The 27,598-nt window shown below is 41.1% G+C and overlaps 2 protein-coding genes across 3 annotated transcripts in view; both read right to left on the minus strand.

The window, feature by feature from the left end:
- CYBB (cytochrome b-245 beta chain) overlaps positions 1–9,387 on the minus strand; it is a 36,018-nt gene extending 26,631 nt beyond the window's left edge. Inside the window, exons 1-4 of one of the 2 annotated variants that reach the window (XM_085210027.1) lie at positions 8,993–9,387; positions 8,563–8,639; positions 5,548–8,274; positions 1,232–1,319 (exon numbers count right to left, since the gene is read on the minus strand). In XM_085210027.1, the coding sequence (XP_085066153.1) occupies positions 1,232–1,312 (81 nt within the window). In that variant the 5' untranslated portion in view covers positions 1,313–1,319; positions 5,548–8,274; positions 8,563–8,639; positions 8,993–9,387. Of the gene's footprint in view, positions 1–1,231; positions 1,320–5,547; positions 8,275–8,562; positions 8,931–8,992 lie in introns of those variants that run through there. The other variant, XM_010725083.4, reaches the window with a different exon arrangement.
- A 222-nt stretch (positions 9,388–9,609) lies between these two features.
- On the minus strand, positions 9,610–27,021 carry XK (X-linked Kx blood group antigen, Kell and VPS13A binding protein). The gene is made up of 3 exons (XM_019612006.3): positions 26,434–27,021; positions 16,482–16,744; positions 9,610–13,192 (listed from the first exon to the last, which is right to left on the minus strand). The coding sequence occupies exons 1-3, from the start codon at positions 26,676–26,678 to the stop codon at positions 12,369–12,371; spliced, it is 1,332 nt and encodes a 443-aa protein (XP_019467551.3). The 5' UTR covers positions 26,679–27,021; the 3' UTR covers positions 9,610–12,368.
- Between the last annotated feature and the right edge of the window lie 577 nt (positions 27,022–27,598).

Genomic DNA, 27,598 nt, shown 5'->3' on the forward strand with positions numbered 1-27,598 from the left:
GCCTTGTGACAGAATTTCCCTCTTGTAGACATCTGTCACCCCTTTCTCATCTTTGACTTTGAAACCCAGATTTTGAAAATGAGCCTGTCTGCTTAGCTTACTGCGTGGGTAAGCCATACTGAAAATTTGGGGTGCTGGAGCTATAAATATGTTTGCATCCAAAGTCACTTCACCTGCCTCTGCTACAAAGCCTCTTTGCTGTAGACACTTCCCCTTTTTGGAGGTGAAAAAGCAGGCAAAAAAGCTTCAGCTCTGGGGAGTTCAGTTATCTCCACTTCTGTGCTGAAGGAGAGAGATGGGCAGCGGTGTGAAACAGAGCTGAGACACACAGCAGTTACTTGGGAGCTTCATGGAAATGGTGCACACACAGTGTCCCCAGGTTAAAAGTCAGTTGGGACCAGAAACTCTAGTACAGTAATGGCCCACAAGCCACGTGACAGCCAAATGCACTCCCTGAGCAAAGGCAGCCTGGGAGTGTGCACATGCACATAAAAGACATTTCTTCACAGAAGGTTCTGTAACCCCAGGTCTAAGGTGTACCTGCACCATGTCCTGATACAGCTTTTACCATTGGCTGGCTGGGTGCCCTAATGGCTGTGCTACAGCAGAGGAAGAAATAGCATCAATATCATCACACGGCCATAGAAGTATTCCAGTAACCCCTTGTAAACATCCTAATTACACAGGTCTATCCTACTTTACACTGCTGCAGTTCATATTGTAAAATACAAATGAGTGCTGTGAAAGGAGTTTTTTTTTTTTTGCTGATTTTTCTCTCTTGTTTCTCAGCATGGGGTGACAGGGCAACCCACGTCAGTTTTAGATCCCTGCCTGCAGCATAACATCTGACTGACATGGCTCTTGGCTCAGCCTTGTTTGTACTGAGGACTTTGAGTTTTTATTAACAGCGATAGGAGAAACGCTGAGAAATGATTTCATGTTAAATGCACAAGTCTAAGAAAGATAACATGACACAATGAAGTGTGGTACCAAGGAACAAGCTTTTACATAAAGCTTCACTTTAAAATAATCTATTAGCTAGAGTACTAAAATATGGCTCATCACTGTGCTAAGGCTGAGCATGAAGCCTCTATGCTGCTAAGTCATACTTAAATAGCCTCTGAAAACAAAATAACACTGCTCTAGCCGTACATCACTGTAACAGTGATGTTACAGATATCATCCCCTCCCGACCAGACAGTACCAGAAGGAGTGGAAATTGCAGTGATACCATGGATCTGGGCAACAGGAACACTTGGATGGTCGAATCCAAACCCGTAACCAGCTGAAGCCAGGTGCAAAACTGGATCATGAACTACCTGGTGGAGCAAGAGGATATGGAATTAAAAGTAACCAATATACTGAATCCAGTCCTGTTTTTAAACACCACAACGGAAGGAAGGGAAATCAAACACAACTGTATTCACACTATTGAACAAGATTATTCTAGCAGAACTGATTTGGAGGACTGTCCCTTCGGAATCCAGATATGGAAATGTTTGTGGACAGTAGCAGTTTCATGCAAGATAGCATTAAGAATGCCATAATTCTGGCACATACCAGCAAAGCACAAAAAGCAGAATTCATAACCTTGTTAAGAGCTTTGGATTTAGCAAAAGGGAAAAGAGACAGTATTTGGACAGACTCAAAATTTGCATTTGGGGTTGTGCTTGCACATGGTGCTATCTGGAAACAATGGGCTACTAAACTCCCAGGGAACACCTGTAAAATATGGAGAAACGATAATAGAATTGTTAGAAGAGGGGTAATTACCAAAAGAAGTAGCTGCAATGCATTGCAAAGCCCACCAATCAAATAACAACAGTATCAGTATTGGTAACAACCATGCAGATACAGCAGCCAAGAATGCAGCAGAAGGAGTTTTCCTCCAATTAGTATCCCAGAAACATCAAGAATGGATCGATGAACCTCCAAAACATCAGATTGAAGATGAGAAATTAGCTTCTTTGCTAAAAGCTAAGAAAAATGAAGAAGGATGGTGGGTAATTCCAAAAACCATGTAATGGTTCCCCAACCAGTAATGAGGAAAACAGTAGAAAATAATCATCAAATCACATAGTGGGGAACAGAAGCCATCACGGATAACTTAAAGACTCAAATTTTAAGCATGTGAATGGGAGTAATTGTAAAAAGAATGGTGAGGAAATGTGAATTATACTTGAAAAATAAAAAAGACCATCTCCTGGAATCACGAGAAGGGGAGACAGCTCAGGAAACTATTGGCAGGTAGTCTTTTCCAAACTCCTATAGCAAGCCAGCTACAGGTATTTATTGGTATTGATTGATACTTTTTCAGGATGATCAGAGGTTTATCCCTATCACACCAACAAAGCAAGGGAAGTAAAAGTCTTGCTAAAAAAATTATACCTAGATTTGGGATACCAATAGGTATATCGTCAAATAAAAGTTTACATTATGTAGCTGAAATTGTCCAAAATCTAGCAAAAAACATTGGAATAGAATGGGATTTAAATACTCTATATAGGCCACAGTACAGGGTAAAGGTAGAAAGGATGAATCAAACCTTGAAAATGCAAATCAGTAAAATCTGTTAAGAAGCACACTTGAAACGGCCTGAGGACCTACCTCTCATCTTACTTCATGTTAGGAAATGGTGTTCTAGAGAGAAAATAACCCTTTATGTATGGAAGACAATTTCATATATATTGATGGGTAATAGTGATATAAATCAACTGGGTGAACTAAACATACGAGAATGTCATCTCTTTAGGAAAAATCCTATCTTCTATCCACAGGTTCATGGCTCAGGCGACACCAACACCTCTGGAAGTCAGAATGCATCCATTTCAATCTGGGGAGTGGGTCTATCAATGGACCTGGAGCTTCAAACCACTAAAGGAGAAATGGAAAGGACTATACCAAATATTACTGACAAAGAGCAAAGAAAGCACCCATCCCACAGTGGCAAGTGGAACAGACTGCACCAATGAAACTGAAACTTTCACAGAAACGAACACAACTTACAGAAGGGAAACAGAAAATCGTATTATGAACTTGCAGTTGTCAAAGATAATCATCTTTGCCTTACGTTATTCGTATTAATTGTTCACTAAGCTTTTTAGCAGTGCTTAAGGGATATACTCCATTTGTTTAAATTGATAATGATAATCTTAGCAGTAGTTACTTATGCTTATCAATTAGATGCATAGGATCAAAGTAAGCACATGAAGTTGATGGAAAAGGTGGCTGTTCTGTTGCTTGGAATTCTACTTCCTGTTAGATATGCATAGAAATGACAAAATATGAGACAAGTCTGTACCAGCTGTGGGGAATACCACTTCCAAAACAAAGTTGGCATACAATATTCGTTACCAAATCCATAGAATACTTTGCAGATAGGTATGTAGAATTGCAGACATAGATTGTAGTAACCCAACCTATGCATAATACCATTTGTTTGACAGACAAATGGACTAGTCAAGTAGGGAGGGAAAATATCTGTAGTGAAAGTGGGTATTACAGATGATGAATGAGTATTTCTAAAGAAACAGGGATAAATACTGGGTGTTAGTTAAAGGCAAAGGATGGTACTGGTTATGTGGAGACTGTTACCATCACGGTGGACCAGAACCTGTACCCTAAGAATAGTAACGCTAAAGGTTGCAGTAACAGATCAATTAACATGGAGTACTCTCAAAGGTTAAAAGGGAAGCGCCCAATCCATTAGTAGAAAGGCCTGGTAGTTTTCACTCATTCATTAGTGATTAATTCCCTCTCTAGGAATTGCAGAACTAGAAAAAGCTATAGTAAACATCTCAGCAGTTATGGAGCACCTTGAAAATGAAACACTGGACGCTATTATAGCCCTTAAGGAAGAAGTTCAAAGTGTAGCCAAGATAGTATTACAAAACAGAATGGCTTTAGATATATTATTGGCTGCACAAGGAGGGGTTTGTGCAGTAGTAAATACTAGTTGCTGTGTTTATGTGGATCAGAGTGGTAGAATAGAAAGAGACATACATAAAATATAGCACCAGAAAGTAATCCAGGATGATGTAAGCTAGAGCTTAACAGACCTTTTACCCAAAATGACTTCCTCGCATCCCAGATTAGATAGGTTAAAGAAGTTATTTGTAGGGACAGTGTGTATAGTAGCTATATATATCCTTGCTTGTTTTATGATTAAATGTAGGGGATGTATACCTAAATGTGAAGGATCAAAGGTGGTGAGGATTAAAATATAAACATCATAATCCTCAAAAGAAAAGGAAGGGTTGATACAGGCTGGTTTAGAAATAGGGATCAGTATATTAGTTTAAGGACCAACACATTAGTTTACCAAAAGGAATCAATGAATGCTAGTTCTAAAACTTTCCATTTTAACTTAGCTTGGAGTGTGAACTTGTTTTTCTCAAGGATTCTGCTTCACAGGAGCACTGGAGTCACAATAACTACTTTTATCTTTGCATCCACCAGATGCAAGGACTTTCTCCTTGGATTTCACATATATTTTTTTGAATTAGAGTGCACTAAGATAGAAAATTGCTCATTATGGCTTAACAAGCAATGGACATTTTCTAAATTGGGAAAAAAAACAGCTAGAGGTCAGCCAAAAGCCACTGTGATGAAGCTGATTATGGGGAAATGGGGAGAAAGTAAGTGGTTGTAGGATCACCTTAGATGCATCTATGCATGCCCAGAGGGACATATATTAATATAAATTAATGAGTTCTTGGAAAAGAATGAATATGAATGCCAGTGCATTGCATGTGTGTGTCATAACTGTCTTAGCTGTTTAAATGTAGAATTCTGAGAGAGTGTGTTTGATTTGTCAAGTTGCCTAGTACGTATCGTGAGGAATAAAGGAATGCTGCTTTCTAACACCACACTGGAGTTAGAGAATTTTCTTCCTGGATTTGAGATGACAGAACTAGGACTCATTGATTCCTTTTGCTAAACTAATATATTGGTCCTTAAACTAACATACTCTACTGCTAAACCAGTCTGTATAAAAATCATTATTAAAAATGACATTAAAATGAGTAGGTTAGACCAGGGAATGTTTTCTGCAACATTACTCACTCTTTTCTTTATTAGCTCTAAATACAAGATTTGATGGCTTAATGATATTCTCCCATTTCCATTGTTTGGAGTTTCGTGGGAGTAGTGATAGCCTGGAGATATTTCAACTCTTTCTCAGTTGGGTTCACAGATTGTTCTGAAATAATAATTTTCTGCCAAATGGTGCATGCAAACTGCATGCGTTATGTCAGCGGTATTATATCTGTTCTGACCATTAGCACAGAACTGTTTATTTCATGATGAGATGCAAAATCAAAACTAATATGAGTACTGCAACACTGTGTGATTAAAGACAGTGCTGGTACTAAATCAGACTAACAAAACATAAATTAAAACCAAATGACTTGAAAATGCTATGTCTAGAGTAGAGAGACCTTAGTTTCTGAGGCAAGGTACACTGTTTGGCAGTACTCAGACTCCTTATTTGAGCTTCTACTGTGCACCTTAGAGAATGCTGGTGGACAGCTCTAGGCTCTTCCTCACCTGAGTTTTTCTGAGTTGCCTCAAATACTTCTGTAGACTCACAATGTCATTTTCTTTTCTTCATCTTCTTCTTTTTTCTTTCCATATATTTATTTTTCTTTAAAAGTAAGAAGAGAAGTTAAAAACAAGAAAGCCCACAACAACCCATTGGCAATGAAGCAAATATACTTAGTAAGCACCTAATTACATTGTGGCTTTGCGTTACCCTGCCTTCCCTTGTAGTACCAAAGCTAATGCTACACTCCTTTTTGAAAAATTCCTACGTGTATTATTTTTTAAAATGATGTCTGTACACTTCTGAATACTCTACTGTCCACCGCTATTAACATTTTCAACGCAGTAATGAAGAATTGATGCATTCCATGCATTCAGTCATTTTCACAGCTGTGTAACTTCGGCTATAAAGAGCAACCATACCAAAAGTGCAGCTAGATGTTTCACTTTGTGGTTTCTCCATTTCTATTTGAAGTGATCACCACAAAGCAACAGACAGGAAGAAAAGAAACAGCAAGAAAAATATTCTAGAGAATTTAACTGATGTTATCAGGGTAATCAACTGCAAAACTAAAGCAATTGCAAGCACCTTACTTTCTGTTATGCATGTTAACACAGCAATTCTACTTCAACGCAGATTTATAAGAGCAGGAAATCCATACATAAATAAAACAAAAGGTAGTGCAGCTAGGTACCTTGACTCTAAAGCGTTGTTTTGATATTTAGTCTCCATATTAGAAGCAAAACTTGAGTGTTCAGGCTGACTCACCCTACTCTGTGCTGGTGCAACCTCACCTCGAGCACGTGTGTGTGATTTTGGGTGCCACAAAATAAGGACATAAAACCTAAGCATCCAAAGAAGGGCTACGAAGATGTGAAAGGTCTGGAGAACAAGAGGGACAGCTGAGGCCCCTCGGTGTGCTCAGCGCAGAGCAGAGGAGCTGAGGGGAGGCCTGATGGCGGCTGCAGCTCCTCACAGGGAGCTGAGGGGCAGCGCTGAGCTCTGCTCTGTGTGACAGCGACAGGGCCCGAGGGAACGGCATGGAGCTGTGTCAGGGGAGGGGCAGCTGGGGGTCAGGGAAAGGGGCTGCACCACAGGGCGGTGGGCATGGAACGGGCTGCCCAGGGACACATTAATCAGATGAGAAGAAGAGGTATCGAAAGAATTTCCAGAAGTTAAGATATGTAACATTTATTCCATCACTTTGTTTTCTCTTTCAAAATAGAAACTTAACAGCAAGGAATGAGAAGGCTCAGGACAAACATTTCAGACAGGCTGGTTCTAGCTCAATAAACCATATCTCACCTTCAGAGCCAAAACACTTCAATGCTGATGTTATTTCAGAACAATCCTAGAAAAAATCGTCAGCTAATTAGCATCTATCTATGCTTATCTTCGTTTACTCATTAATATGAGTTTGTGGTTAAAACTATTTACACATATAAGCGTTCACATCTGAATTACAATTCTGAAAGGTGAAATTGTTGTACCTGAATACTGACACTCAGGACTACTGAAAAATTTATTTTCAGGAGTGAGAGATTTTCCTTAGGATTGTGAGAAATCTGGAAAAGGATAAAGCTGTTCTTTTCCTTTTTCTAGGACATACAGTTGTTGTAAAGTTGTTGCTTATTTGAAGGAGAGATTCTGTAAATACCCATGTTGTGATTTTGAAGCACCTACCTTGCATTTTGACTTGAGTACTGAGATGAAGCTCAGACAAAAGAGTTTCATTAAACTTGTTCTTAGAGATAAAGAAGAAATTACACAGTCCTTAAAACCTCTTACCTTAAGTCTTCTGTCTCCAGATAATTAAACTTATAATCTCTACCAAAGTACTATATATTCATGTTCCAGTGATGCCTCCTGAGTGACTACAGTCAATCACATCAATTGCATTTTAAAATACTAGATTATAAACATTCACTATGATGCTTGCCTTGCACAAATCTCAGCTCAAAATCCTGTTTCCTTTGGTACATGAGCACTTTCAGGAGGCAGGAAGTAACAGAAAATGGTTTGCTGTTTTAGACTAGTGTCTCATCCCACCCTGTGGGTTTTGAGAGAGATCAGTCTTTTTCTGTCTCCTGAGTAGCGTTACAGATAAGACAATATTATGCAATGGCTACTACGAAGAGTGAAGGAGTAAAAGAAGATAAAGAGAAAAGACAGAAACCGGAGAAAGAGAGACAGACAGACATACAGATTTATAAAAACACCGCAAAGCAAAAACGGTTCACCACTTCTCGATCCAGCGATGTCTTGGTAGTGCTGATCTTTGGCAGTGGTGGGTTATCCGAAGCTATGGTAGTAAGCTGTCGAATAACTATGATGAAAGTACATGCTCTTATAGTCCAGAGTGGTCGAGCCTGCTCTTTTGAATTGACAGCTTCTGGCTTCGGGGGATTCCAGCAGGAACTCTTTTTCCAGTTTTCCACGCCTTGCAAATTTAAATCGGCAGGGAGAGGAGGACTCAAGGAGATGCCAGCTTGTATCTTGTCTTCACAGGACACAATGGTATCATCTCTCAATCTCTTGTATCAGGTTGGAAACATTAGCTTCCAGGGCAAGCCTTCAGCCAGAAAACACTTCAGGCCCTCCCTTGCAAAGGCAAACAGCTCGAAAGAAATGCTTTCAAATGTAAAACTGTCCACAAAGCGTTTCGATTGTCTCGTGATGATTTGAGACAATGCATTCTTTACCAGTCTCAGACAGATAGATACCATCAGCTCCTATGGAAAAAAATGTAGGAAATGTGGGGAAATAAAAGTTTGTTTTTTTTTTCCCAAACTAGTACAGTTTACCAACCTTAAATATTTGCATGTGCTGAGTCAAGCCTGCAAATATCAAACCGGCATGCAAATAATCAATTCTTTTTTCTTTTAAAAAGGTTTCATTTTAGTTGCCATACGTTTTTTAAGAATAATAAAAAAACCCTCTATTTTACTTGAATGGTTAGAAACTTTAAATATGTTTTTCTGTAATCAGTGAACCCTGTAAATTGAAGCCACTTTTATTACCTTCCACGACTTCCATAACATCTTCATCTTCCTTCCCTCTGTACCTCTTTATTTCAACAACTTCTACTCTTTCATGCCTAGAGGGAGAGTTAGCAGGTACCTGGATCACTGAGTGTGATTACACAGCTTTAACACACCTAAAAAGAGAAAGCTCCTGGCTTACTAAGAGGTCAGACAGAAAATCAAGTAGATAACTCACGCTAAAACTTTAATTATCAGTAGGATGATTGCATCAGTTTGCATATCTCCTCTTGGCAAACGATAGTCTTCACGAATTTGTGTGACAGTGTGCTCCTCCTACTCCACCCCTCCTGCTTCCTTCCCTCAACCCCTTCCATTGACCTGGCCTTGTACCCAAGACCTTGCACGGATGGACAGTGAGCAGCAGTACCAATAATGTTCTTGCTAAAATACATTAATGACCACAAACCTGTCGCAAACTGAGGGGCTGAAAGAACTGATAGCAGACACCTGGTTCAACAGCTGAAGTCCAATTGAGCACACACCTAAAAAGCAACTTATGAGTCAATTATCTTATTCCTTAAATAGTGAGCAACCTCAAGGTTACCCCTATACAGAGATCCCTTACACCTTGATGTCAAGATGCCTTGCTGATACAGATCCTCAGTAAGTGACAAATGTTTTACACTTTGCTAGCCTCACTAAGATCACATCTTAGATAGATTGTAAGCTTTGTCAGCTTTGCTAAGATTATATGTTATTTGTGCACATACAGCCTTATACATAAACTGTTGATCAAATCTGGGACTAGCAGTGACAATAAATAACTTATGCCAGTCTTGTTCTGTATGACACTGTTCTCTTAAACCAACTACTACATTTTCTGCTGAGTTCTCTACTAGCCAAATAGCATTAGATGCACCCTGATTTTGGATGAAGAACTCCCAAATCAATCAGATTATTATTCTGTCAGATTTGCATAAAAACATCTTTTGTTCTGTGTGGTACAGCTGACGGCATACTATATAACCTTTAGCTTGGACTTCTAAAAGCCTGTATTAAGAATGGACACCAACACAATTTAAGTTTGTTTTTCAACATTTTAATGTGTTGTTTTACAAGTATAAAAGAAAACCTATGTTCTGTGTTCTAGATCTTGCATACTCATTTACATGAACAATCCTTACCGAGCAATCCTTTGTGTGACTCAGGACTACTGAAGTGAATGAAGTTTTTAACATTAGCCCTGTACCTTTTCAGTGACACGTACACCTGTAACACTTAAAAACAATGGTAAACTTGCATTAAGACATCACTCATTCAAACACTTACATCTTTCCTAGCTAATACGATCCTTCTCCCAGTGCAGCCACTGAGTGTATTGATAACAACACTATCTAGATTGTCACACAAAAAGCATTTCCTCACATTATGGGACACTTTAGAAACATAAGCTTGTTTGTACAATACTGGTCTTAATGCAACAGAACATCTTTGTCTCTCTCTTCAGCAGTGGCAGCACCACAAGATCAGAACATACACAGAGCACGATACTGCTAGTCAATCAGCAGTTGATGCTGAGGAGACATGAGGCACAGCTAAAGCAATGGCACTCATGTTGATGGAGTGTTTAACTGCATTTGGCTGGTATGCACAACTATGGCAAAGCCATGTAACAGCAATATAACCCAAACAATCTTTTTCTCATAATGATTTAAATCTTCAGGCTTCTATGCATGCATTTGAGGATGCTGTTATAAAAATAGGAAGTAATATGGCACATTCTCTAAAAACATGTATACACGTTAGCATCCATCATTAGTATGTGAAGTTAAATGGTACCCACTACACACACATACTGAACTCCCAGCTGCATAATTCTGCTATTGTTGACTTACCTGAAGCATAACACTAGCTGAGGTTTGTGAAGTTCCCACTCTTTTCAAACGTACATGGAAATACTGTACATATCCTTTTTGTATAGAAGTAGAGAGAAATACTGTCATGTTTTCAAGGAATCGCTTCACCATTCTAATGCTTCTCAGAGAGAGAAACTAGAGCAGAGATATTTGGTGCCTTCCCCAAATACGTGAGCTATGTTCCTATGGTAAGCTCACACCAGAAACTCACATTACACCCACCAATAATTTAATTATATAGCACACATACATACACACATCAAGCAAATTGAAAAAACATAACTCCATTATAAAACAGAAGTAGGAAGACATTTCATTTACAGTGCAGTAAACAAAAAAATAAAAACAGCTTAGATCTTTGCAGTACTTCATCCCATTACAATCCCATTACAAATGACTTCAGACCCCAACTTGAGACATGTCTAATAAAATGGTGTCGATCTGATCCCTACCTAAGAACTTCACATTCTCCATGACAGCAGGTTGGAAGTTAAGCTGAGGCACGAGAAGGTACTTTGAATCATGAATTATTTTCTCTTCAACAGTAGTCACAATGTGTCAAGTACAGAAGAAACTCAAAGTGCTAAGTAACCAAAGTGCAAAACGCTTTCACTTACTCCTTGTAAATACAGCTGTATTGTTTTGTAATTCCACTAAATTGTACTTCTTGGTTATCCACCTGCTAAAGTTTTAGTGATTTGCAAAATACAGAAACACTTTCATTTGTGGTGATATAGTGCATAGAAGAAAAAGTCAACAACTTCCATTTTCTTTCTTTTAGACTTCAAGCCAGTAGTACTTATGAGGTAAAAGATGCCAGAGGGTTTGCACTACTGATACCAAACCAGCCACAATACAGTGTCAGAAAGGAGCTATCTCAAAAGCACCTGCTTCATGTGCTACCAACCCCTCCGACCGTCAGAAGAGCACTTGTCTTTTCTAACTTTAGCCATCTGAAATGGAGAGATAGTCAAATCAGCTGTCAAGACATATGGTTAACACAGAGCAGTAGGTCTTCAGAGAATGATTCATGTCACCTAAGCCAACATTTTCAGAAAGGCTGAATCACTCACTGGAGATATTTCTTGGAGAGCCCCTAGCTGACTAGTTCACACTATCGATCAAACTCGAAGATATCTCAAGCTATGTGAAGTGAACGCCACCCTAATACCAGAGTACCACAGATACTGAAGTAGTATTTAAGTGCTGTCAGTACACCAAACTGTTCCAGAACATTACGCTTACTGTGCTCAATTTAATTCCCTTAGTAGCAAGCAGCAAATATGAAGAGTAAGATAGTGCATAAGCCAATAACCCCTCTGTCCACTCTCAGTAACAGTCATATTTCAGCATTAGTGCTAGCTAATTAGCTGTTTTCTTGGCAACCTAGGATACTGTGCATTGTAGAAGTCAAATTCTTGCGCCACAGAGAGAAGCATTATTTTATCACATTGCTTAGAGTGTAGTCTGCAATTCAATCAAAGCAGACCACAGCTATAGTCAGTTTAAAGTCAAAGACTATGCTCTGTGTCTGTGTGAGGGTGACATGCCATAATGACATCCTTTCTGAATTGAAACGCGCTTCCTTCCATCCTCAGATTTCCTGAGTAAGATGAGAATCAGGCTAGTTTTTAAAGGATGTCTTCTATAATGATTTTAAAATAGGCACAGGATAATAAACCTATGTGCAAAAATAAAAATCTGAAACAGAAGTCTACAAACAATGACTGCTCCCTATGTCCATACACAGACAGTCAGGTACACGTACCCAAACTCAGTTTTCCACAAAGGTAGGCTTGTCACTTGTCATGCAGTGTACACCTGCAAGAAAGAAATCCCATCCACAAGACACAATATCCATGAGGCCCAACATTCCCAGCAGCTGATCTGCCACGTTCCAAAGGCACAGACTTGCTTCCAGTTGAACTAGGCATTGGAAGAAACACTTTGATGAGGATTCCCATTCGGAGAATCTATTGTCTTGTTACTGCTCTGTGATTCATCAGCATTTTCAGATGATTTCAAATCCGCTTTGTCTGTCAAGCTGGAGGATTTGGGAGACTTGCAAAGAAAGCAGAACATGAAACAGGACAGCAAACCTTCGGTAATGCTGGATGAGAACAGTTTTTTGCATGGGTGGCAGAATTGGTAGAACACCAACATGAAGAGGATAGCCATACAGTAAGCTATCAGGAGCTGCAAGACCAACAACGGGGCGCAGACATATAAGTAGATATCGGTTTTATAGATGTACCACATCAGCAGGAGGAATGCATTCTCGATGAATCTCAGCATATAATACACAGTCAATCGGTACCAATTTTGGGATTTGTTAATTAAGTCAGGATCATTGAGCTTCACCTGCACTGCCGACCAGCAGAACATATTAATGCCTGCATACAAGAAGGTAAGAAGGCACAAGACAATAGTAGTGCCAACCCTGCTCAGTGCCTTCTCTATGTTCTCAGGAAATGGGGACTTGCTTTGCCAGAAGAGAATCCATGGATAAAAGAAAAAACCAAAGAAATTCACTAGCACAACAGGGAGAGTCCAGATCTGAAGGACTGAGCTGAAAAGGACCAACACCGTAACGCGTGTAGCAATCTCAAAGCTTCTCCACATGAATATGCAGAGGTAGGCAGCTGGTTTCACACTGACATCATAATCATCGTATTTAATCTTAATAGCCAAGATGTTGCAGCGTAAGGCGCCATATACAATTGACAGAAGAGAAAGGACCATAAAAACACCTACAAAGAGAAAAGACAAACCAGAATGATCAGTTCTGCAGAAGACATTGCATCACCATAGTGCAGAGATGTTGTCTTCATGGCACTTCTGGGGATTCCCAGTAAAAAATATATCCACTCTGTGTATCCATTTCTGGGTTTTTACTCTAACCCTTCCTCCGACTTTGGTCCCCACTTATTACTTTTCCAAGCAGATAGAGAAGATGCACAGAACAATCATGAGCATCTCCCCACCACCAGCTCTGTTTGTACGTGTACTGTCTTTGGCAATTATACAGCTCAGCTGCAAAACGGGAGAACGATTCTGACCTAAGTAGGATATGAATGTGTAGGCCCTGGACAAACAGAATTAACAGAGAAATATCTCAGTGTTCAGAAGTGCTAGCTATGCTTGGTTTTGTCAGTATTTGCATGCTTCCTTCACTGTTTTTACCAATATGCTGAATAGCTGATTTAGGGGACCAATTTTAGGCACCTTCATTCAATACTTTCAGTTTCAAACTTTGCACTGTTTGCATGCAAGGAGCTCTTCAAATGCAAATCACACAAGCACAGTAAAAATGATTTTGTTGTTCTTTTAGAGTTTGAATGAAAGTAACCAAGCTAAATGGTCTCACTACAGAGCACTGTACTGCACCAGATAAAACAAGATAAACAGAATTGGCACTTCTTGATTATGTCAATTACTTCTGTAATGTTTAAAAACTAGTGCTTGCCACAGCCTTCAGTTAGTTTTTGTCATTATCCAACACATGAACTGGATTGCCTACTTTGCTATAGCTATTTAACTGTGACTATCAGTTTTTCTTCTGATTAAAATTACTGATTTCTGATCGTGAGTTTGAAAGAAACTAGTGTATTTAGGGATCTCTGATAACTTTTCACACGATTTTCTCTATCCTTTTAGCTAACCTCTCTCCTATGCTAATCATCAAATACTTTGAATTACTTTGGAGAAATAATTAATTACTCCTTTACATCTGAATTTTAAATAGCACTCAGCAAACCAGAAAAAAAAAGCCACTTTATATTGTGATTTTGTACCTTATGTTCTCTGAAAAGGTAATGCATTTGCTTGTTTCACACTTGCATTTTTAATGTGCATTTTTAAACATCTCTCTTACAGCAGTACAGTTGAGCTGAGATTTTTTAAGCTTTATGCTTCAGAAAACATTGTCTAAAAGTGAAAGAGCAATCAAATGGAGTCAAGAATACCACTATGGCCAAAGCCACTCCTGTGGCTCCTTTCAACACCTTCCCTCTATTTTCGTGTTCGTTTGAGAGCTGTGAGAGAACAAATAACCTCTATGAGCTAATTAACCATAAGAATGCTCTCAGAATTTAAAAACCAAAAGCACAAAACAAGCAAACCACATGAACACACACATCTACTGGAGAAAGCATGCTTCTGTCCTGGAACTCAGCTTGTCTTCTGCTTTGCTAAGACGATAAATATTCAGCTTACTACCTGATTTCATTTTAAGGATGAATCTCAATCAATCTCAAACTTGCCTTATTAACTCAAGCCTTTGAAAAAGGCACTTTTCAATGGATACAAACCAGCCCATGCATACTCTGGTTTAATACTACCACTGGTTCAAACATTGCTTCTAAAGCCTGTGATAAAGACAGTTGGAGGCAACCACAAAGGGAAATACTGAAGAGTGACAATATTGTAGCTTTTACTTATCTCAAACAAGAAGAAACATTTCATAAAGGAAAGTAGCTTCCTCTGGAACAACCCGAAGTCTTCTAGCAGCTCCTATAAACATGGCATTGCTCTTCTTCCTGCCTACTCGCAGAAAGTGATACTTCTCTCACAGTATCACTCAGGGAGGCAGTATTCTACTTTTGTTGTTGTTGTTGTTATCTTGAATCTTTTCAAGACCCAGTTTTTTTCTCACCTCAGAAGTTGGTAAGAGGGTGAATTTCTCCTCTGGGTGAGCTACATCACAAATATAATATTACTAATATCTTACACTCATAAGAATTATATGATTCAGATGAGTATCTTATGCTACTTTATATAATTTTCTAAACAGCTGTTCAGAACCCCGGAAAAAATGGGAACATTCTTACCTAGTGCAAGACACATGGATATCAAAACCTTTTCCTTCAGATACAACTTCAACACTTAAAAACTATTAATAATCAAAAATACTTGAAACACATTCAAACAATGAAAAATGTACTCCTTTATCAGAGCTTCACGAGCTAAAGAAAAGCCACTGTGAAAGAATCTTAAGACATCTGGCAAGACCACCCAGAAAGCACAATTCATGCCCATTAGGAAAGTGATATTATAAATAGTAGCAAGTTGAAAAAAAAATCATATAAACAAAACTTCCTTTCTTGGAGACAACAAACACTGCTACAATTAAAGATGCTTTTTTCTTTAATCAGCTGAAAAATTTTATTTTTAAATGGGAGGAAATTCACCTCTTGAGATTATCAGTGTAAATAACATCTATGCACTTCATGCTAAACAGTTACTGAAGCTTTATCTTCATGGTTCTTATCACAAACCTTCAGACTTTATTTTACTTCAGCAATTTACTCCTCATATTACATTCTTTGCAGACAAAGAAATGACAGTTTTGAAGAATGTCAGACACTCGTAAGTATCTGATCATCCAGAGAAATTCATGTATGCCATGAACTACACAAGAAAGACATAGCATTGACAAAGGTTTATCTAAAGGACAGGCTGTGGTTTAACGTGGCAGGTGACCCAGCAACTACACAGTCTTTTGCTTGCTGCCCCCCTTGCCAGTGGGATGGGGGAGAAAGTCAGGAATAAAAAAACGATAGAGATAGAACTATTTACTAAGACAGAAAAAAGGATAATAGGTTATATATATATATATATATATATATATATATATATATATGAATGCATATAAAAAGTGATGCACAAGCAATTCATCACTAACCCCTGACCAAAGCACAGCTAGCCCCCCAGCAGTGGAAGAGAGGCAGAAGAATTCCCACCCTCTTCAGAACTCCTTCCACATAATGTCCTGTGGTATGGAATATCCCTTTGGCCAGTTTAAGTCAGCTGTCCTGATTCTGTTCCCCTCCAAGCTCCTTGGGCCCTTTGGTTGAACAGCCTTGGCTCTGTACAATACTGCTTAGCAGCAACTATAAACATCAGTGTGTTATCAACATTATTTATCTCCTAGAACCAAAACAGAGCATCATACCAGACAGCCTAAAGAAAACAATTCTGTCCCAGATGAAACTAAGACACCCACCAAAATATGAAGGTGGTAACAACAGCTCTACCTACTTCTGGCAGCCGTGATCTCCTGCTGCAGGACGCAGATGTAGAGCTGGAGTGTGAGCTGTGGCGCTGAGCCAAGGAATGCCTGGATCACAGAGGCCCTGCTGAATGCAGACCTGTGGGTACACAGCTTGCCTTCAGCCTGGCCCACTTCCTTCTCAACTTCTTCTGAGTACCCATCCTTGGGCATCTGCCTCTTCTTCGTGATGCTGACATAGGGCTCTTCAACTCTGCCGGCATGGAAGTAAATGTAAAAGACTTCCACGCACCTATAAGCAAGTTAGTAAATAGAGTAACAGGAAAACAGGAATTAAAGCATACGTCTTCTCACCAGTTAGTATTTTAAGCCATGACATACTAAGCCATTGTCATCTTTTTTTTTTTTTTCTTTTTTTTTTCTTTTTCTTTTTTTTTTTTTTTCCAAACAGAACAAACTGCACATTTTCTCCTTTTGGTACATTTGCAATAAGACAGACTTTGCTATGCAAAACATGATCTACTGTGATGAGAGGACAAGAATCTGGGAATGTCCTCTGAGCTGCTAGCAAGAATACTTGAGAATGAGAGGTTTGGCTGCTTCCTCTGAGCCACCCTTGCCTCCTGCTGTCCTATTCAAGTTCTTGGACTAGTCATCCCCAATGTTTACAACTTCCCAATATAGCATTCAAGCAGAAGGTGTTTCTTCAGATTCTCATGTCTTCCAGTGTTAAGCATACAGCTGTGATCAATAAAACTCTTTCTCATATCTCTGCCCTAAGCAGAACATCTCAAGAAACTGGAGGGAGGCTCAGAGTACAAGTGGGTACAAGCACTGCAAACACAGTTGGACTCAAACTTTGCTTTAGCAAGCAGTGATTCCAAAAAGGAGCCAACAAGCAATAGCAGCAGTAATGAGAACAATAGTTTAGCATCTCACAACTCATATTAGCCTATTTTAAGAAGACATATAAATAGGAGCTTTATTCCTTCTATTTCCTTAGATTTACTGCAACATTTAAGGAACATAAATGCCAGTATTGCAAGAATATTCCAAGAAGATGCAGTGTTTCCAGTTGCTGCATCTTCTTGCTCTTTAAATACAGGTGAACCAAACCCCCTTGTTTACATAATGCCACACATTAATTTTCAAGGAAAGAAAGTGCCAGTGCATACATTCCTCTTTATAAATCAGATATAGTTTTAACATAGTTTTATTACGTGCTGCCTCTACCCACATACAGAGAATAATCCATATGTTAGGGAGAGAATGAAAAAGGGCCAAGAGGACTGGCATCAACAAGTGTTATTGCAGTGAGGGAAATTAGTCAACCTGAGTTCTAAAGAAGACAATACTGCCTCAGGGAGATTTCTGAAAATCTCTGAAATTGTTTTCCAATGACCATTTTCAGACCTGGAAAAATTTTACAGACACAATTCTAAGAGAGTTGTGTGATATGAAAGTGTCAAGGATGGGCTTCAGCAACAAGCAGGACCTGAAACACTCAGGGGAACAGTCAACATTATCAGAGGAGTAGTAACAAGCAAGTATCTACTAAGGTATAGACAAAGAAAGGGAACAGAAATGCTCCATTTTTGTATAGGTTCCTGAAGATACAGGGTCTCTAGTGGAGAAGTGGATAAGTGATATTGAAAAAATATTGAATTTTGAATATTGAAAAAAATAAAAATCTCCCAAACACAATGTGGACAGAACATATTTTGTCTTTTATGCCTAACACTGTTACAGACTTCAAAATTAGAAAGAACGGATGCACAAGCTGCACAACTAATGAAGGCTGGCTTATGCTGAAGATCTCTCCCTGCTGATAGAGAACCTCAAGTGAGAGGAAACCTCATCTGTGAGAACACTCTCTGGTATCACTTCTGGTCACAGCTCCTCCCATGGCTGGACTTGTCATCTTTTTTCTTTCCATTGTGCCTTACTGAGGTTCATCAAATCCATCTGGTTGCCTTCAAGATAATAGCTGCTGGAATAGAGTATTTGAGTCTTCTGTAGGTCACATTAAACCCAAGAGTTTTTGTAATGTATAAACAGAAGATAAACTTTATTTGAAGTATCTCACAATTACAAAGCATGGAGTTATGCTTGCCTGAGACTATTACTTTTAACTTCATTTTCTTTTCACTTTTTCTCCCCAAGAACAATTGCCTATTTAGCATCTATGTCAGCACACAGACTGAACTGAAAAGCAGCCCTGATAAAAATTCATTTTCCCCCCTAAATGGGTCATAGCAATTCAGCTATTCCAGATGGAGGGCAGCTTCAATGCCCTGTAGTACTATCCTCAATTCACTGAGCTTCAGCTGCTATCATCACTAAAGCTATGTGAAGGGCCTGGTGCATTGGAGCCTTCATTCACAGTGATGACATTCTATTGTCCCCTTGTTAAACCTTCAAACCCTGCCAGCTTTGTTCCACGTGAAAGAATCAGTACAGCCAAAAGTGAAGTGTGACAAATTAATAAAGCACAACAGCTTATGAACTCGATACAGATTCTGAAAGCAACAAATTGATTCTGTTCCGAAAGAAAGAACCCAAACATTTATAACTCACTTAGAATTCACAGCCATCTATTCATCCTGAGCTGAGGACAGTCTGAAGCTATTAAGGAAAATGAGATCTCAGCATCAGCTTCTGAACTCTTGCAGTGCATGATCAGAAGCAAGACACAGTCTAGGGACTCATTAGACATGCAGTAATCCCATAAAAGAGGTGATAAGATTCACAGGACTAGTCACTATAGTAAATACTATAATCAACATAAAGATGGGTTTTGGAGCAAGCACATGATTTTTATTTATTAGCTAGGTATTAAGTAGCTGTACACTAAATTCCATGTTTGTGATGGGAAATTTTATGCCCATGTAGGAGAGCACACATTTCCAGTTCAGTGTGAAATAAATGGTCTGACCAGCACACCTTACAGCCAGAGGGGACTTACAACTGAACAACGGAGCAATAAAAATGACATGCACAAGGACTCGAATTACCTAAGTAGTGATGCTCATCTTCTCCTGAGCACTAACCACCCTACACAGGAGTGTTTCTGGAGGTCATGCTTTTTGGGGCCGATGACAAACACATTCAAGACTCCAGCTTCCACTACAGCCTAAGCAACTGCTTAGAGGTCTCCTTCAGAATGGGGAACTCCAGAGGAGACCCAATTGCTCATTGTTCATTGCTGCTCAGGAGGAAAACGAATGGGACATCCCAAGTTCTGCAGAAACTGTCCCTCCAAGTCAGGGATGCTTAGGGCCCTCCAAAAGGCACTCATCCATGGCAAAAGGCCTTCAGATGGAAAGTTTCACTGGATGCAAAGCAATGAAAGACAAGGGCTCAGAAGGAGCTAAAATTACTTCAATATAAGAAGAAAAAAAAAAAAATACTCTTAACCAAAAATTAAGAGGCGAGAAAAAGATGTTCTGCTTTCTCCCCTGCTGCCAAATCTTGGCAGAGGGAACAGCTAAACTTTTTCAAGGACACTGATGGTGTCTGCAAAGAGTGATTCAGCAGCAACACATTCATCTTCCACACAGTCTGTAGGAGGAATGATCCTATCCTTATATGCCTACTGAGAACGAGCACCTTGTTCCCTCTTTGAATCATGGATGTGTGGGATTTCAGTTCAGGCAAAATAATGGTGGTATGAAGAGTGTGCAATGAAGATACGGAACTCCCCCTCTTTAACAAGTGCTCTAAGAGCAAATGTCCATTTGAGAGGTCTATCCAGGTGTGCTCACAACCATTGTACAAATGGATTTCTCTGATAACTCCATTTCTAACAAATTCATTTTCTTTAGCTAGGTGTGCAAAGACTTCTTGCTCCTACAGAATTACTTATCTGTGTCAGATAAAGATTTGCTCCTCACTCATGATCCTACCTTCCATCCGCACTGACTCATCACATCCTGGACTCCTAATGCATCTGCTCAAGAATAAAGAAAGAAAAACAACCTGAAGAGGCTCTAAGCATATTCACCCCATCTGGAAAAGAGGGAGATGCATCAACAGTTGTGAAGTGTAGAGCTAGCTGGCTCTCCTAAAGTCTTGACTGCCAATGGAGGTCTGCACAGAAAAGAGTTTTTTAAACCTGTGCTATTCTGAACTATCAAGCAGGTCACAGAACACCCATAAGGGATAACATTTTGCACAACATTTGTGAAGCATTATCAGTACTTATTTAATTCCAGACTGCTGAACTAGGTGCCCAAAACATGAATGACTGACACTTCCAGCCCACCAGCAGTTTTTTTACATAATTTTCTCTATTCTTTATTTTTCTGTAGCTCCAGAATCTAACTTTAGTCATAAAATCTCCTCTTGCAGAGTTATAAACCTCCTCCTCCCTCTCCTTTGCTGCTGTCCACATGGTACATATGCATGCATGTCATTCTGCTTCTCCTTATGTCTTTAGAAATGAGGTCTGATCCCATCAAAAGTCTGTTGTGTATATCCTTATCCCATTAAACTCTGGGGAAAACAGTCATCAGTGTTTTTTATATGGATCTGTTTCATATTTGCTTTCAATTTGTTTTCTCCACAAGAGAAGTTCATTTGGCAGACAGAACCAGCTCCTAATTGCATGTTCCTTATGAGCAGGACTCTCTACTCAGCTAACAAAGCACTTCAAGACACCAGAAATCACTTAGCTTTCCTCTTCCTTTTCCTCAGAAGGAGGCACCACCAAGCTAACACTAACCTCTCATCGATATGTCACTCTAGTGCTGTCTTCAGAAAGTCAGATAGTAAGAAATAACAACATACAGCTGACTTGAGGTGTAATAGCACCAACGCTGTCAGCCATGCTCACTTGCTAAAAATCTGCATTCCATAGTTCATCTCCTTACCTATCAATAACTCGCTGAATAGAAAAGGGCAGACATGTCTTTTCACAAAGAGTTCTTTCAACAAAATCTTAAACAAAATCTTTAAACAAAATCCTAAGTGAGGATCAATACACAAGCAAAAATAAATCCAGTTATTATTTACCGGAATTGCTGAAACACTTGAAGTCTTGAGACAACATTTGTGCTCTAGGTGCTCTCCAAATGAGCACAGAACAGAGACAGCCCCTGGCTGCCAGGGAGAAGCCAGCAGTGAGCCAAAAAACTCATCACAGTCTTTTCTGAAGAAAAGAAAAACGTATTTAATCTCTAATTGGTATTGGCCATTATTTGAAATCAACTGCTGTGTTGTAATTTATTTTATATAGTAAAAGAAACTCTTCTGGCAAGAGAAAATATCCATAGATTTTCACAGAATCACAGAATCACAAGAGAAAATATCCATAGATTTTCTAAGCATCCAGGAGCATTCAGAAGTGGCACCAAGCTGAAACACAGCAAGACCCTCCCAGTGCCTAAAAATCTGCTGTCACCTTGCTGCAGCCAACTACTGCAAGTAATCTTTCTGGCTCTGAAGATTACAGTCCAGGCACAGAGGGTATTGGGAACTTCACTCTACAAATTGCTTTGGCTTTATAGAGAAACTGTTCCTCCTGGGGAGTGGGAGAAAGAATTCCAAAAGGGCAAGCAAACAGTTCAGGTGCAGCAAGTGTCCTCTCCAAGAAGAGTGAAGTGTCCTAATTTCAGTGCAGGACAGCGAGTGCCTCCAGAACAGGTGGAGCGTGGGTGTCTGAGGATGGTGGTGGCACATAAGAAGGTTTCGTAAGAGGATGTGGTTTTTTTTTCCCCAGTCATAGAGAGGATTCAAAATAATCTGGACCATTTGGCTTGCTAAACTAAATATGCTCTCTCTCCTACCACGATTGATACTCTTCTCCAAATTTTTTTCCCCTAAAAATTAAATTGAAATGGAGATAGATGTCTGACTTCAAAGATTATGAAGAAATCACACACATACACAGGTTATCTATAAACCAGTGCATTGCTGTCTGTATTTGACTCTGAACAGAAAACCATTAAACAACTCATATCATCTCACAAATCCAAGAGAGATGGTTAAAAAGCTAATGTGAGCTATTTAAAGCCTGCCAAAACAGGCTGCTCTCTATTGAATTATACCATCTTGCACATCCTCCAGGCTATTTAACATTTCCTTCTGATGCTGCAAATGGACAGAGCCTGGACAGCTCTACTGTTCGTGGGTCCTATCTGAATTAATTTAACCCAGCACTCCCACAAAGCATGCCAAACTGTGGCAGTGAGGTGCAGGATTCCTGCTAACAAGGGATCAAATGCAGAGGACAGTGTGAGGCTTCATGCTGGGGACCCCTAGAAACCACTGAGTGTAAGTAGCTTTGAGAAGAAAAGTAAAAACAAAAACAACCAATTCAACATTGGGTCGACACATAAATAAACCAAAATCCCATCTGAAACAAGGCAGCAGGTGACTAACAGTAGGGCTCTTCCATTCGAAGTATCACAGATGGGACAAAAAGGCCGCAGGGACATTGTTTCTCTTCAGTTCACAACAGTAAAAGCCATACTGATACGATAATACAGCCAAATGCTTTCCATCTAGCTATTCCCTCCGTTTGCATTCCAGCCCACGAAGGACAGAAAGCCTACTTCTCAAATCAGGGAAAGGTGATGTTTTATATGCTGAAAATATGTCAGCATTCCCAGCACAGACATACACTTGATGAGAAGTGATTTGTTTCCTCTTCTGACACACAACAGCATTTTGTTGCAGAAGAGAAGGTGAGAAAGAGGAAAAAAAGACCTTCACTGTCCTCTCCGACCAAGGACTTCAACTTCCCATGCTTCCGTGCTGTATCCAAGTAGATGCATTTCTCTGAAGCTAAGCTGCTCCAGGAGATGTTCAGGCTGGATATTAGGTACAATTTCTTCCCAGAAAGAGTGGTGAGGCAGTGGCACAGGCTGCCCAGGGAGGTGGTGGAGTCACTGTCCTGGAAGTGTTGAAGAACCGTGTGGATGTGGCACTGAGGGACGTGGGCGGTGGGCATGCTGGGGTTGGGCAGACATTGGACTACGTGATCCCTTAGAGGTCTTTTCCAACCTTACTGATTCTATGATTCTAAATGAGGCTGTTTCCTATCAAACTCTTCCTTTAATTTGCAGAGTTCTTTAGCAAGAAGAAAGCTTGTCAAGTGACATGATCATTCTGCCCTCTGTTTATTAATCATTATTCCAGTTATCCTGGGTCTAGAGAGACAGGCTAACATGTCACCCTGTACTGCATGTATGGAAACTGCACTGCTGGAAACAGTGACCCAAGCACACTGCAACACCTCTGGAACACCTCCAAGCCTTCTGGAGATCACTGTGGTAAAGGAAAACAAAAAATGTTTTTACAAATCTATTAACAATAAGAGAAGGGCTAAGGAGAATCTCTGTCCTGTTTAACATCTTTATTGATGATCTGCTTGATGGAACTGAGTGCACCCTCAATAAGTTTGCAGGTGACATCAAATTGGAGGGAGGCCCAAGTTGGATAGGATGGCCCTTCAGAGGGATCTGGACAGGTTGGTTTGATGGGCTGAGGCCAATGGGATGAAGTTCAACAAGACCAAGTGCTGGTTCCTGTACTTTGGCTACCACAACCCCAGGCAACACTACAGGCTTGGGGCAGAGTGGCTGGAAAGCTGCATGGAGGAAAAGGATATGGGGGTGTTGGTCAGTGCTCAGCTGAACGTGAGCCAGTGGTGTGCCTAGGCCAATGGCATCCTTGTTTGTATCAGAAATAGTGCAGTCAGCAGGAGCAGAGAGGTGACTGTCATCCTGTTCTCAGCACTGGTGAGGCTGCACCTCGAGTGCTGTATTCAGTTTTGGACTCCTCAGTACAAGAAAGACATCAAGGCCCTGGAGTGCATCCAAAGATGAGCAATGAAGTTGACGAGGGATTTTATGGGGAGCGGCTAAAAGAATTGGGATTGTTCAGTCTGGAGAAGAGAAGGCTCAGGGGAGACCTTAATACTCCCTATATCTGCCTAAAAGGAGGTTGTGGCGAGGTGAGGGTCAGTCTCTTCTCCCAGGTAACAGTGATAGGATGAGAGGGAATGGCCTCAAATTGTGCCAAGTGAGGTTCAGGTTGGATATCACAATTTCTTCTCAGGAAGAATGGGGAAGCACTGGAACAAGCTCCCCAGGGAGGTGGTGGAGTCACTGTCCCTGGAGGTATTTAAAGAAAGGATATAGATGTAGTACTTGGAGGCATGGTGTAGTGGGCAATATTGTGGCAGGTGCATGATAGGACTAGATGATCTTGGAGGTCAATCATTAAGGTCAGCCTTAATGATTCTTTGAATGGAAACAAAAAAAATCCTGGAGAAGGAGCAATGCTGGTGACTCACATTCACTGCAGCCCACATGAAAATGAGAGGGCTTCCAGATGCCCACTGTTTTTACTGCATCTGCGAGTTCACTGACACGGCAGAAAACATTTTCTATGAAAGATACGGCTTGTGTTGACAACACATAGACTTGCCATTGAGAAGGAAACAGAAAGTGAAATCATTCTTGGTTAAGGCTGAGATGGAGGCCTATGACTTTTCCAGAGAGCTACAAAGAAAATCCTCTAATTTGTTGCTGCAGGCCCTTTATTTCCTTCTTCACATCTCACAGCTCAACAAGACATTCATTTGTTCCTGTCTTAACCTCTAGCAACTATTTTAGAAGAACAAAAATCACTAGCGGCCCCGTTGTTTTACTGGTTGTTTTCTCTTTGGTTCCACTCCTGTTTTCCAAAAAACATGCAAGTATTTTGTTGCTCTTAGCTCTTGGTAAACCAGAGCTCTTCAACAATGTAGTTCATAAACAAGAGAGAACCAAGTCCATAACTCAGCAACTCTTCAAAACATAAGCAAAAACAAACCACCAGGATTATGGAGGAATTCAATGTTTTTGTGAAGTATAAGATGTTCTGTGATATCCAGGCTGCTTGCCTTCATTTCAGTCAGAGTCATTAAGGTTGGAAAAGAAGACCTCTAAGATCACCTAGTCCAACCAGCAGCCCATCACACCATGCCCACTGCCCATGTCCCTCAGTGCCATATCCACATGGTTCTGGAACACCTCCAGGGACGGTGACTCCACCGCCTCTCTGGGCAGCCTGTGCCACTGCCTCACTGCTCTTTCTGAGAAGAAATTGTTCTCAGTACCCAACCTGAACCTCCCTGGCACAACTTAAGGCCATAAGCTCTTGTCCTATCACTAGTTAGCTAGGAAAAATTAGTTTGAGCTCAACAAATCTTTCATCAAAGAGATCTGGTGGACAAACACTGTCAAGGAGTTTCAAAAAGTTGAGGACACCTCTACTAATATATATATATTTATTTTCCTTTTCAAGATTTGAACATAAATTTAAAATGAAAGCCCACAGCAAACGATCTGTCACAGGTTTGCATCAGCTTTGCAATTTTTCACCTGACGTTTTTTTCCCTTACTTTGCAATTTTTTTTGTCTGACATTTTCTTCCCCTAAGGATCTTTTCCATCACAGTTTGAACTTAGGTTGAAAATACTCCAAAAGCCATTTGGGGCAAAAAAACTCACTTTCTGCAAGACCATTTCTGGTACTTTCAGCGCACACAGACAGGCTCCTCGCTATCCCTGTTTTGCAATAGAGGCTGAGGGAAAAAATCTTTTCTCTCTTGGAAGTAACCTTGGAGCCTGCAGATAGGGATAACACAGCAGCAAACAAACACAACGATCGGACAGCTTACCTCATTTGCAAAAAGCCATATGGAGAAGAAATAAACACAATATACAACAGAAAGAAGGAGAGAAAGGAGGGAAGAAAGAAGGGAAGAAAGAGGGGAAGAAAGAAGGAAGGAGCACACCATGAGGCTCTGTGGGGAGGAGCTGCCACCAGCCTCTCGGAGGGGACTTAACCTATTTTTCCCACCGCTAAGTGTTTACTGAATATCAGCAACACCGCGCCCCTCAGCCTCAGGATGTTAAGAGCAGAAATAAGGAAAATACACACACACACATCAGCATCCCCGGGCAGACGCGGCCGCGGGGCACTCACCGACCTGACGAGCGGCCCCAATTGCAGCAGGTGCAGCAGCAGTACCAGCGGCCGGTCGCGGCTCACGTCGCGGTGGATGAAGACCAGGCTGAGCTGCACCAGAGCGCAGGGCAGCAGGGCGAAGAGCAGCGTCAGCCACTGCCACATGCGGTCCCCCGCCGCCCGGTACGCGCCGCTCAGGCACAGCGCGGTCGCCGTCTCGGCCACGAAGAGGACGAGGGAGATGAGAACGGAACCCGGGAATTTCATCGCCGCCCGCCGCAGCCGCCTCACACCCCGCGGCCCGGCGCGCCCAGCCGAGTGCCGGCGGCGCCCGCTAGAGGGAGCGGCGGCGCCCGCAGACACCGCCTGCAGTCGTAGGGGGGCGGGGGCCGCCGAGGCGCGGCCTGGCCCCGTGCGCTGGGCGCTGGTGGAAGGCGGGTGTCCGTGACCCCGTGGGGGCTTCTCCTCATCCGAGCCCACCTAGGTGAGCCGGAGGGCAGGAGACGCTTCTGCAGTGTATCACCCTGAATCTGAGTCTCTGGCACCAAACGAAGCTGGGGAGTCCCGCTGGGCTGGCAGATGGTGCCTGCGTCGGTGTTCAGTCACTGCCACTTCCCTCTGCCTCTCCGTGCAGGCACGTGGTTCGCGCCCAGCTGGCTCTGGTGCCTCCCTCACAGGTCCTGCATCTCAGCCTGCTCACAGGGAACTGCAGATCTGCCAGAGACCTGGGAACTAGCAGAAGTACATAGGAAAGGCAAAATGTGGAGTCTGAGATGCTACTGGCTTATTAAGGAGAGAACGCTGATAGCTACGTGTGCATGCCAGCTAATATTCCTTAATGCTACTGAGGTTGTCCTCAGATTTACTGAAAAAGTGCCAATTAATCGCTGTTGGGGATGTTTCTTGAACTGCTTTTGCACAGGCAATTGTGGACCCCCATCACTCACCTCTGCTGCCGAGCTCAACTGATGTCAGCAGAGGAACCTTGTTAGGGGTGAGCCTGGGTTATTTAAAGGGTGATCCAAGGGATGGAACACCTCCCCTGAGATCAGGCTGAGGGAGCTGGGGCTGTTCAGCCTGGAGAAGGCTCTGGGGAGACCTGAGAGCGGTCTGTCAGTATCTATGGGAGGCTGTAAGAAAGAAGGGGACAGACTCTTTAGCAGGGTCTGATGTGATAGGACATGGGG

This window comes from Meleagris gallopavo, chromosome 1 (genome assembly GCF_905368555.1).
Source record: "Meleagris gallopavo chromosome 1, MGAL_WU_HG_1.1, whole genome shotgun sequence".
NCBI classification, from domain to species: domain Eukaryota; kingdom Metazoa; phylum Chordata; class Aves; order Galliformes; family Phasianidae; genus Meleagris; species Meleagris gallopavo.

Excerpts from the sequence above, each read along its gene's own strand:
- XK (XM_019612006.3), bottom strand. The coding sequence starts at position 26,678 with ATGAAATTCCCGGGTTCCGTTCTCATCTCCCTCGTCCTCTTCGTGGCC. Across the intron at positions 16,745-26,433 it reads CAATTGGGGCCGCTCGTCAG|GTGCGTGGAAGTCTTTTACA; the intron begins GTCGGTGAGTGC and ends ACTTGCTTATAG. Across the intron at positions 13,193-16,481 it reads GGAGATCACGGCTGCCAGAA|GTGTTTTTATGGTCCTTTCT; the intron begins GTAGGTAGAGCT and ends TTCTCTTTGTAG.